We start from the raw sequence: 12,664 nt of genomic DNA on the forward strand, positions 1-12,664 counted from the left end.
TTGGCCGTTGGTGATTAAGTCGGTCTCCTGCCCCTCTCCTCTCTCTGGAGGCTGGGGTGTTGAGATGGGCTAAAAGGTCTGACCCTCTAATCATGCCTTGGTCTTTCGGCAGCCAGCCCCCATCCTGAAACTGTCTGGAGACCTCCGCCACTGGCCATCTCATTAATATATAAGAAAACTCTTGTCACTTGAAGATTCCATGGGTCTTAGAAGCTCTTGGGTCATGAACCCGGGACTAAAACCAAATATTATAACAAAAGATGCTCTTATCACCCCTATCACTTAGGAAGTTACAAGGGTTTTAGGAACTCTGTGTCAGGAAGTGGGGCAGAGACCAAATACATATTTTTTATTATGTCACGTCCTTGGCTCTTCAACTGCATATAGTCTGTGGCTGCTTTCTGCTACAATGGCAGAGGACTTGGGACAGAGACTAGGTGGCCCTTGAAGCCTAAAATCTTTACTGTCAGGCTGTTTATGGTAAAAGTCTGCCTACGCTTGCACTAAAGTAACACCTCTGGGCTCTCTTTATTCATTTTTTTAAGAAATATTTTATTTATTAGCACGAGCAGGGAGAAGGGGCAGAGGGAGAGGAAGAAGCAGACACCCCACTCAGCGGGGGGCCTCATGCAGGACTAGATCCCAGAACCCTGGGATCATGACCTGAGCTGAAGGCAGCCGCTTAACGGACTGAGCCACCCATACGCCCCTATTCATTTTATTATTTGCTTTATTCTCCGTTATCTTGTATTTACTTGCCCAGAGAAGAGCGGACTTACCTGACTGGGAACCTGGTGAGTTTTCATCTGCAGTTCCAGGGTTTGCTCCTGGATGGGATTAAGGTGTTAAAGATCTCCCAGCCCTCCTCTTCTCGCTGAGACCTACCTGCCCACAACAGGGAGCATTCTCTGTAGCTCCTTCAGTGAGCCTGCTGGTCAGGCTTGACCCTGCCAAGACTAGGCCTGCACTGTGTTTGATCAGAGAAGTTTAATTCCAGGAGAACAAATAGTAGGGTCAGGCCCCTTTCTACGGTCCAGCTAAGCTACCAATCCAGCTGATACTGTGTTCTGCATCCAGCACAGTGTACCTAACCTGACCCCGTGAGACTCTCCTGGGGAGCATTTGAAAAACACTGGCATCCAGTTCCCCACCCCCCAAGCCCATCAGTAGCATCTATTGGGCTGAGGTCTGAGCACTGGTATTTTTTAAGAGCCTTCCGAGGGATTAGCCTTCCGAGGGATTCGCAGATTTGTGATGTTTCTCCTTTGTTTTCTCAATTGTTTCTCAATTGTTTTAGAAGACAGAGGGGGGAAGATTTGGTTAATTATCCCCCTGAAGCTTCAACAGGTATCTTGCAGCTAGCTCTGGAGCTGGTTTGTAGTGAGCATTTCCCCCAGGGCAATGCCAGCAAACTCTCCGAGACAAGTGTACAAGGGTGATCCTCTTTCAGATACATAAATTTTGGTTGTTCGTGTAAAAACAAGCACATTACGTGATCGTCACACTTTTAAATGCTTCCTCCTAGACGGTGTGATTCAGATCTGAAAGTGATGTTCCAACCCATATGTCATCTTTATAAACGCAGGCTCCACATGGCTCAGTTTCCACACGGGAGTAAAGAAATGGTCCAGCAGTGGTCCAAAGGAATGTCGAAATGAATTTTAATCTTTTTTTTTTAAAGATTTATTTTATTTATTTTTAGAGAGAGGTGGGGGTAGGAGGGGCAGAGAGAGAAAGAGTCTCAAGCAGGCTCCGCACTGAATTTGGAGCCCAATTCAGGGCTTGATCTCATGACCCTGAAATCATGACCCAAGCCAGAACCAAGACGCTTCATTGACTGTGCCACCCAGGCGCCCCAAAAGGAATTTCAGTCTTGACTCCTGTGTCTTAAGAAAGGAGGAAGAGACCGAATCCATAAGCCACGGTATAGTCCTCAGAAGTCTCTTCCTCCACTCCCCAATTTGTGGTGGTGGATTAATGAAGGGAAACCCCAGGTCACATGCTTTTCCCTTAAAGAAGCGTTTCTCAGCCTCAGTGCTTGTGGCATTTTGGGCTGGTAGATTCTTTATCGTGAGGCTGTCCTGAGTATGGTAAGATGTTTAGCAACATCCCCTCTCCAGTGGTGACAATCCGAATGTCTCCTAACATAGGCAGATTTGGGGAGCAAAATGGGCCCAGCTGAGAACCACTGCATTAAAGGAGCTGAACAACTCACTGGAAGCCAGTGTTCCTATGGATCTGGCCAAAGGGGGGCCTGTACCCTGGGCCTTGTGCTTTCAGTGGGGTGAAAGGTCTGAAGGCAAGCCCAGGGAGTCAAGGTAACGTTCCCAGGCCATGATGGTGCCGTGTGACCTCTAGACCTAAGAGATGATAGACTTCCCTTGTAAATAGACTTGCGGATAAAATCAGTTAGTGTAACAAGAATCCATAGAATGGGGGCTGACGTGATAAGTACTATGTAAGTGTTAGGTCCTAGTATTATATTTTTCATATCGATAGTCTGGAGACATAAGACAGCTTCCGTGTCTGCTGCCCACCTGAAGCAGTGGCCTTTCAGGTGTTGGAGGCAAACCTGACCCGGCTGGGCCCTACAGAGATGATGGGACGGTCTCCAACATGGCACCTTCGTGAGCAGTTTCTGAGGCCCATTCTGACTCTTGATGCCTCTTGCCCCACAGGCCAGCTTGAGGGCCTCACTCCCCTTCAGACACACATGCGTGCGGTGTATTTCTGCTCCGAATCTTGTTTTTGTCGCATAGCAGGGTCAGTGGAAGGGGGAATGGGTGAGACTTTTCTGAGACAAGAGAAGGGAAAGTGTTACTGGGCTGTGTCCATCCCTACTGTGGAGTATGCTGGCTCTGTGACCTTGGGCGCTCAACCTCCGAACCCCTGCGAGCCTCTCATTCTCTGTCTGCAAAAGGATATAAGTAGTACCTTCTCTAATAGGACTGTGGTGTGGATTGAGTCAAAAAATGTATATAAATTGCTTTTCTCAGTGCCTAGCACACAGGACTCAGGATTTGGTATCGCTGTGTTTTTTTTTTTTCATTTTTACAGAGTGGAAGTGTGCGCATGAGCAAGGGGGGGCAGTGGGGGAGGGGCAGAGGGAGAAGGAAAGAGAGAATCTTTTTTTGGTGGGGGGAGAGAATCTTTTTTTTTTTTTAAAGATTTTATTTATTTATTCGACAGAGATAGAGACAGCCAGCGAGAGAGGAAACACAAGCAGGGGAGTGGGAGAGGAAGAAGCAGGCTCATAGCGGAAGAGCCTGATGTGGGGCTCGATCCCATAACGCCGGGATCACGCCCTTAGCCGAAGGCAGACGCTTAACCGCTGTGCCACCCAGGCGCCCCCGGGGAGAGAATCTTAAGCAGACTCCGCACCCAGCACGGAGCCCGATCTCATGACCCTGAGATCATGACCTGCACCAAAATCAAGAGTCGGACCCTTAACCCACTGAGCCACCCAGGTGCCCTGGTATTGCTGGTTTTTAATTGTAATAATACCATTATCTAAACTGTCATTTTGACCGTGAGAAGGAAAAACATGGAGAAAAATGTTCTGTCCTAGCAGTTGCAATGAATCACGAAATGAAACCTCACTCGTAAGTCATGGATGAAACTTCTTAGCACCAAAGTAATGTTAGAGTGGAAGAGGGCCTTAAAACCTACATAAACCCACCCATCGTATAAAAGGGAAAACTGAGGCCCAGGCAAAGGGTATGATTTAACCTTGTTTTGAAGAAACACCTGAAACAGCCTCTAGCTTTCAGAGAGAAGAAAAAAGAGGGGATGTTATAGGTTGAGGAAGTTTTATGAAAGTTGACGGGAGAATGGGTACCACCTTTGTTGGGGTGTGTCAGAGCTGGCCTCCGGAGAGGAGGGATGGGAGGAAAAGGGACAAGGAGATTGCTTCGGGGCTTCTCTGAGGGTGGAGATAACTCCTGAACATCCGGGCACAGTGTGGGGATCCCTCTGCGTTGAGGAATTAGGGAGGAATGGGAAACAGCACGCGATGGGTTTTGCTGGCTTTGTGCATTTTTTTTTTTTTCCAGAAATGGGGGAACAGCTTAAGTCAGTACCCAAGAGGTAGACCGTGGGTGGGGCCTGTGATGAGGTGAGGTTCTGCCCATGACCTGGGACACCCCTGTACTGTGCTGTCAGCCTCGAAGCTTCATGTGGGGGTATCACCTTGGAACCAAACATGCAAAATGGGGAGCTGTCGAGATTTTTTTTTTCCTTTTAATTTGCAGTGTTTATGACACCCACATGCTAAGTCATCCAGCTTCCCTTCCAGACCGGCTGCCTTGGCAAACTAAATTAGCAACCAAAAGAGTTTAGCTCTTTGGGGGGAAGAACTAAGAACATTTTCACAGCAAATATCAACATGTGAAAGCCTCAGCTTGCCCCTGACTCGCTCAGGGCACCTAGGTTTTGACTGGAGCAGTGGGCGATCTCGCTGCGCCTCCCAGGCCTCCGTCCCCCCAGCTGTAAAATGGGCTGCTGATAGTGTGCCTTAGAGCAGTGGTTCACCACGGAGAAGGCTTCGGTGATGCTCCTAGGGGGTGTACGGCCATGTCTGGAGATGATTCGGGTTGTCACAACTGGGGGGGGGACAGCTAGTGGCATCTTCCAGAGATGCCCCTAAACATCCCAGAATGCTCAGAACAGCCCCCGACCCACAGAATGATCTGGCGCTAAATGTTGGTAGTGCTCAAGATGAGAAACCTGACTCTAGGGTGTTGATACGGAGATGTAGCAAATTCACCCACATGACGTGCTTCGCCCTGGGCCATACGAGTAGTAGGTGCTTAATGAAGCAGTGTTAACTCTCCACGCTCCCTCACAGCCTGGTCCCTAAGCCCAGTGGGTGCCTCTCGTCGTGCTTTGGTTTTGCCAAAGGGGATTCCTTCACCGAAATTGCCATGATGGTTGGTGCCACAGAAGCAGACAGATGTGTCGCTAAGTCTTTAGAGATACGTGGAGCCTAAAATTCCAGGAAGTGGGATACCCATGCCCTGTCTGAGAGTGGAACTGGACTTGGGTGGCTTGCCTGTCTGCACAGAGGGCCATCCTGTGAGACTGTCACATCGGGGTGCTGGAGATGTGTTGAGGCTAGGGAGAGAACACAGTGTGACCAGTAACAGAGCGCTTTGCTGGGCAAGGTGGTTGCTCTGCTCTCTGACCGTGGGGGGAGGGGCACTAACAGGGTTTTGTGTGAGTAAATCTTCCACTGACTGAATCCCCGCCCCTTTGAGGTTAAAAACGGCTTTAAATGTTTAACTGCGTTTGATAGAGAACTTTTCACGCTTCCATTGACCCATTAACCAGAACCCTGTGTTTTCTGACTGATTCAGTCATGACTATAAAAATAAACAATCACACGGTTGAGTATAGCTTGGCTCTGTGAAGGAGAACAGGGTTGTTTTGTCCCTTCACCAAATGGCCCCTTTCTACTGTACTTCTTAAAGTTCTTGGGGCGCCTGGGTGGCTCAGTCCGCTAAGCGTCTGACTCTTGATTTCGGCTCAGGTCGTGATCTCGGGGTCGTGAGATCGAGCCCCATCTCGGGCTCCGCACTCAGCACAGAGTCAGCTTGTGTGACTCTCTCTCTCTTTTCCGCTCCCCCTCCCCTCTCTAAATAAATAAATAAAATCTTTAAAAAAATAATAAAGTTCTTATATCTGCTGGTAGTTACACTAAATTAAATTACTGCAGATGGGGGTGCCTGGCTCAGTCAGTTAAGCGTCTGACTTCAGCTCAGGTCATGATCCCAGGGTCCTGCGATTGAGCCCTGCATCGGGCTCCCCATCTTGGGCTCCCCACTCAGCAAGGAGTCTGCTTGTCCCTCTCCCTCTGCCCCCCCCCAACTTGTGCGCTATTTCTCGCTCTCTCAAATAAATAAAATCTTAAGAAAAAAAATTTAAAAATTACTGCAGATGGGGAAATCAGATGACCAGATTTATTCAGAGTATGTCTAAATCCATGAAGAGTAAATAGGTTCTTAGAAAAAATGTGAGGAGCCCTCTCCATGGCTTTTGTGCACAAATTCTGAATCTCTTCTGACTGTCAAGATGCCTCTGAGCTACTCTGTGGATTGTACAGGTGGTTGGGAAGCTGCTTCCAGACGACCAGGGTACATTGTCCAGTAATACACTAGCGACTGCAGTAGAATGAGTCCCCCGTAACAACCAGTGGGGATATTTGGGGATGCCTTACGACAAAATGTCTAATTGTGATTGTTTCTAAGGAGGAGGAAAGTAGGGATCTAGTTACAAAGAATTGGCTTCCTTCCCAGGGTATTTGCTGCAAATACTTCAAGTTGTATCAACAACCAGCTCAGTGACTTGATTTCCTTATCTGTAAAATGGAGGGCTGGGGGTATCTGGCCCACTGTCTCTGAGCCCCTTTCTGGATTCTGTAGATAATCCAGTCTTAATTCCCGTTTCTCCAACAACATGCTCCCTGGAATTTACAGTGATGGCAAATCTTGATATTCTCCCAGGCAACTTTTATCATAGAGGTCATTAGTTTTATTCAGCTTTGGCTTTATTATAACTTGCATTTTAAATGTTCGAGTTTGAAAAGACTGTTAAGATTGCCATAACTTTACCAAGTGATTTGCAAGTGCCGAAGCCTGCCAATTAACTCAGATGGTCACAGCAACAACGGCTTCCCATCAGAAAGACTGAATCACTTAGGAGCGCCTACCTTTCAAGGGCCAAGTGATTCACCACACCGAGGAACTTTGCAAATTGGGATAAGGAGCGTAGGGTATTAGACTTCCTTTTAGTTTTTTTTCCCTTCTGGTGATTTAGATGTGGATTCTCTAATGGCAACTTTTTTTTTTTCTTTTTCTTTTGTTTTCTTTCCAAAACAATACGTACTTGTAAGAAGTGCAAACCACACTTACATAATACAGACCACAGAAAGTTCCTTGTTTCCCCTCCCTAGAGAGAGCCGCCCTTAACAGTTTGGTGAAATTCCTCCAGATTGTTTTCTATTCTATATACTAACTTTTTTTTTTTAACAAAAAAGAGATTGTGTTTACATATACTATTTTGCAACTTGCTTTTGTCTCCTAGCAATATGTCTTGGAGATGTTTCTATTTCATATATATAGGTCTACCTCATTTTACAGCAACATTGGTTTCCATGGCATTATTACATCAGAAATGATTTAATTAGTCTCTGCCAGTCTTTGTCTGGATGCTTCCCAAAGCTGATCCTAAGACAATGACTTGGGTTCAGGTGGGCTACTAAGGAGGTGACCCCAGGAAGTACTGATTAGAGAGTGGAAAAGGGAGGCAAGCCAGTCAGGGATATTTGATGAGTGGGGAACTGCAGCTTGGAAGATCCCCAAGACCATCAAGTTCAGTGATTCGCTGGAAAGACTCACAGACTTAGCAGAGCTATTATACTCATGGTTACAGTTTATTACAGAAAAAGGAAACAGAGCAAAATCAGCAAAGGAAAGAGGCACACAGGGCAGAGTCCAGGAGAGAACAGATTTGAGTTTCCAGTTGCCTTCTCCCAGTGGAGTTGTAAGGACAGCACTTCACTGTCCCAGGAATGATGTGGGGAGACACACTCGAAGGGTTGCCAACCAGGGAAGTTCACACAAGCCTTCGTGTCTGGGATATTGATCCGGCGATTGGTCCTGTAGGCATCCAAGTGGCTGACCCTAGTCTCCAGTGCCCTCAGAGGGCAAGCTGCTATGGAGTGGCCCAACGACTCCACCATAAGTCATAATTAGCATAGGCTGGCGTGGCCCCAGCAAAGGGCTCTGGGTGCTTGAGAGCTGAGGGTAGCCTCTTCGGTGGGCTGAGGAGGTCGACAGGGCCTCACGTACCACAGCCTTGGGTGCACTTCTTCATGGATGTTTTTGTTATTTACGTTTTTCATTCTCACGATGTTCTAGAGCAGGAGTTGGCAAGCTTTTCCATAAAGGGCCAGATAGGAAATAGTTTCAGCTTTGTGGGCCACACAGTCTCTTTTGCAGCTATTCCGCTCTGCCTCTGTAGTGTAACAGTAGCCACAGACATTGTGTAAACAAATGGGTTTGACCGGGTTCCAATAAAACTATTTATAGGTGGCGGGCCAGATTTGGCTTAGAGGCTCTAATACCCAGGTACTATCCAATATCTAATATCCAGAGAATATCCTCGTATGTATATCTTTTGTCCATTTGTACAGATAATTCTATGGGATCAATTCCTAGAAATAGAATTGCTGGATCACAAGTTATAACATTTTTATTTCGAGTGGATACTGTGAACGTCCCCCAAAAGTTGAACCAGCTTTCTCTTTCACCAACAATACATGAGAGTGTTTGAGATTTCCTTTCTTAAAACCCTTCTCCCAAAGGAAACCTACACTCACCTACTAGGATGTTTCTGCATTTTCATTCTTGAGCTTTGGAAGGCATAGGAAGATAGAACATTTTGCCCCCAAGGAAGAAAACCAAATAGAGCCTGAAATGGCCTCCTGATAGTATCTTGCTTTACCAAGGCCCACAGAGAAGCGGACGCTAGTAACTTATTTTCCTTTGGCGAGATCAAACCTTATCCTGCCCACTAGGTGTGGTTCAAAACAATCCCGAGTGTTACCTTTACAAAAAAAAAAAAAAACAACAACTTCAAGGGGCTCCTGGGTGGCTCAGTCGATTGAGTGTCTGCCTTTGGCCCAGGTCGTGAACCCAGGGTCCTGGGATCAACCCCGCATCGGGCTCCCTGCTCAGCGGGGAGCCTGCTTCTCCCTCTGCCTGCTGTTCTCCCTGCGTGTGCTCTCTCTCTCCCTTTCTCTCTGACAAATAAATAAATAAAATCTTTAAAAAAAAAAAAACAACAAAACTTCAAATGCCTCAGAGACCTCCTTAGTAATGTCCTTTATTAAGTAAAGATTCCTGTCCTAATTTTTCCCTTCTGTAAGGGATCTTCACGTAAACGAGGTCCCCCTGTGCATACTGAACACTTTACCAAGTTACAAAAAATGTACGTGGTCCAATTTTTGTCCACATTGCTGACAGGTACTGGACACTGGAGCAATATTGGACATGGTTGGTACAGACTAGCCTTGTTCTCCCTGGGTCTTTTTAGTATTTAGACAATGGATGGAGTTTTGTTTCTGTTATTCCACTTTTCTTTTATTCTTCCCGTTCCCACCCCCCCCCCAATTTTTATCATTTAGAATTCTTGATGTGAACCCCACAGGGGAGAACAGAGGCTCATTAGCATTCAAGCTCTGTTTTTGGCTGCATATTTTAGCTGGTTTATTTGATAATCGGCATCCCTCCTGGGATCCAGCCCGCTTTTGCTCGGCTCATGCTGGGTGAATCTGTGATATTTCCCATTCTGCAGTCCTTCATTTATAACACAGACACAGCCTGCTTTCCCGTTAGCGAGATGGCATGCCCGGACAACCCACACGCAGATAAAGAATTAGGCAGAACTTGGCTGGCAAGATAAATCAAGCTAACCATCTCGTTAGGCTTGAAAGACACAAATTAAACTTGCATTGGAATTAACAGAGAAGCCTTCCAAAGAGACACGCAGTACAACAAGGGGTAGAAGAAATTGCCATGGCCCTTTCTCTCAGGAAGCTTGCCTCCATTGCCTGGAACAGAGGAAACATAAAGCCTCTTTTATGAAAGCTCCACAGACAGAAACTTGGGATCAAAATAGCAGTATAACCTTCACTGAGTGCTTATCTAGGTACCGTGTGCTGAGACATTACACATGTCATGTCCTCAAAACCTCACAATGACGGATGAGGTAAAGTACTATCAAGATTCCTCTTGAACCTAGGAGGAAACTGAGTCTCAGAGAGATTCCTTCGCTTGTCTCAGGGTCCCAGAGCTAGCCTCATGGTCACCGAGGATGTCTGGCCCCGTGGCCCACAGCTTAACCTAGCGGCTCTTCTCCAGGATGAAGTGGCCTTTCAGGGGACACCAGGCCCCGTCTGGAGACATTTTGGATTGTGACAGCTGGTGAGGCTTGTCCTCTTGGCATCAAGTGCATAGAGGCCCGAGGTGCTGCTCAGTGTTGTGCACAGGACAGCCCCCGTGACAAAGAACGTCAACAGTGCCACCATTGAGAAACCCCGGGTTGACTACTCAACCAGACTCCAGGGATGGCTGACTGTCCCCCTTGAACTACCCACCTGTAGTGCTGTGTACCCAGCGTGGTAGGGCCATGGCCGTGAGTTTAAAGTTGCGTATTGTAGGGGACGCAGCTATCTGGCAGAAGGAACAGCCAGTGCGAAGGCCAGGAGGCGGGAACAAGGCTGGCATGGTGAGGAACAGCCGGCCGCCCGGTGCACCTGGAGTGAAGGGATTCGCGGGCGGATGAGATGAGGGAGATGGGGCGTTCACACCATTGACAGAAACCGATGATGTCCTAAAAGCAAGGAGCCCGTGTCTGCTGTTGAGGCATGTGTAGACTAACGACCTCTGTCTTCTTCCCGCCTCCCTGTCCCATTTCTTTCCTTCCTCTGACCTCCTTCCCCGCCGCCCTCGCCCCTCTGGCTCCCTAGTGTTCGGCCACAACATGAAGAGCAGCAATGACTTCATTGGAAGGATCGTCATTGGCCAGTACTCTTCGGGCCCCTCCGAGTCTAACCACTGGCGGCGGATGCTGAACACCCACCGCACGGCCGTGGAGCAGTGGCACAGCCTGAGGTCGCGGGCCGAGTGTGACCGCGTGTCTCCTGCCTCGCTGGAGGTGACCTGAGGGCTGCGGGAAAAGCAGCTTTCATTTGTTTAAAAAAAAAAAAAAAAAAGGAAGGAAATTTAAGACAGAAAACATGTTACATGCCAATTACATTATTACATTCACACAACACACACACACACACACACACACACACACACACACTAAATCCTCTCAGAACTGAGAGGAAGCTGACTATTGAACCCAAAATGGTTGCCCTCAATGAGCAAAGCCTGAGAACTTTCTGGAAACCCCGTCTATATGTCACGAGCTGAGTGGGCTCTGCTGTGAGACTTATTGGCAGTGCTTGCTCCTGTTGATACCCGTACCCCCCAATGCACTTTCAACCCTCAGGCCAGAGAAAGGGCCTCCCCAAGGGCGCCAGCCTCCATCGAGATGAAATTCTCCAAGAGCTTGGCCAGTATGGGGGAGGCCCGACCCCCCACACCCAAAATGCACAGCTGCTGATTGGGTGGCTTCTGAACGGGCGGCTGTTCCCTGGGGTTCTTCAAACCTGATACCTTTCCCCAAAAGTGTAAGTACTTTGTCTTCTCTCTAGTAGACGTGGTAGATTAGACTATTTGGAGAAACCAAATGGCCTCAAAAAATATTCCAGTGTAAGAAACTTCCCTGGCTTAACTGAATTTGTCCGTGTGTTAGCTTATTCCTAAGGACCCCCTGTGGGGAATGTTCTCATGTGTGTGCCCTCACAGGTGAACACTTGTGTGTCCCTGTGTGTCCTCCTGGTGAGCAAGGTGGTTGGCAGGACCTCCGTCCTGAGCACTCTCTTCCCTCTGCCCCTCCCCAGTGAAAGTTCACCCAGTGTCCTCCTGTCTGTCAAGGCCCCATCTTCAGTAACGGCATGTGCGTATGTCAAGTAAATAGAATACGATAGAGCAAAAGTAACCTTTTGTGACCGATTCATGGTGATTGTGGCACACGAAAGACTTGCAAAGGACAGTTACCTGGATTAACATGGACACCGTGCTCCCATCCAAGAGGACTCCTTCCTTGTCGTACTCTGAGCATTTCTCTGTGTTTGTGTGTGAACCAGTCATTTTTCTCATGCTAAGGGATTAGTGTAGGTAGAGGAGATCTCTCCCCGTTGGATGCTTCTGTATCTTTCCCACAGCCTCTGGTCCGGCACAATGGGGAGCTGTTTATTGAAATTAAAGATTATTTATTTGTGCCATGCATTTGAGTTATCTTTTTCTTCATGAACCTGGGGCATGAAGAGTGCAAGGTGTTTTGGTTACCACTGCTGCATAACAAACCGTCCCAGTGACTCAGAGCACTGATGTGGCTGGGACGTCAAGGGGGAGGGCAGGCGGGCTAGGTTAGGTTAAGTTTCTCAAGAGAAAAAAAGAGAAGGCATTTTCCTTCTCTACAAAATGACTTCCTTATTGTGGTTGTACAGAAGAGGATAAAAGCGTGAGAGAACAAACAGAATGAGGAGGATAGGAACATAGCAGGTGTTGGACACTAGAGAGGAGAGAATACCAGTGATTGGGTCCAAAGAAACCAGGGTTCAAATCATGGACTCCCCTCTCCCTAACTGCGTATCCTAGCACAAGCCATATAACATCTCTGAGCTGCGGTCTCCTCGTTATCTTAGTTTGGGGTACCTTGAAAGCAGACCTTGAGGCAAGGAATTGGGTGCAGCTTGTTTACTGGGGAGGGGACCCCAAGGAAGCATTAAATGGAAGAACAAGCCAGAGAAGGGATGCCTTGACTAGCACTGTGGGCAGCTGTGGGGACCCCAGAGAATACACTTGAGAATGATCACAATGGGGAAGCTGGGGTATTTTAACTCCCGACGCTTATCCTTCACCTCAGGGCCTGAGCATTGCCCCTGGAGACATGAAATGTTTGGCACTTTAAGACTGTCCTGTGTGGGTTGAGCAAGCAGCAAGAAATCCCCAGGCAGAGAATGGGGTGGCATGTGGGGGGCCATGTGCTT

The 12,664-nt window shown here is 47.7% G+C and overlaps 1 protein-coding gene across 1 annotated transcript in view; it reads left to right on the forward strand.

The window, feature by feature from the left end:
* SYT17 (synaptotagmin 17) overlaps window positions 1-11,896 on the forward strand; it is a 77,241-nt gene extending 65,345 nt beyond the window's left edge. Inside the window, exon 8 of the mRNA XM_040635266.1 lies at window positions 10,529-11,896. Within this exon, the coding sequence (XP_040491200.1) occupies window positions 10,529-10,725 (197 nt within the window). The 3' untranslated portion in view covers window positions 10,726-11,896. The remainder of the gene's footprint in view (window positions 1-10,528) is intronic.
* The last annotated feature ends 768 nt before the right edge of the window (window positions 11,897-12,664 follow it).

The sequence above is a fragment of the Ursus maritimus genome, unplaced genomic scaffold (genome assembly GCF_017311325.1).
Source record: "Ursus maritimus isolate PB19 unplaced genomic scaffold, ASM1731132v1 scaffold_2, whole genome shotgun sequence".
Lineage (NCBI taxonomy): Eukaryota > Metazoa > Chordata > Mammalia > Carnivora > Ursidae > Ursus > Ursus maritimus.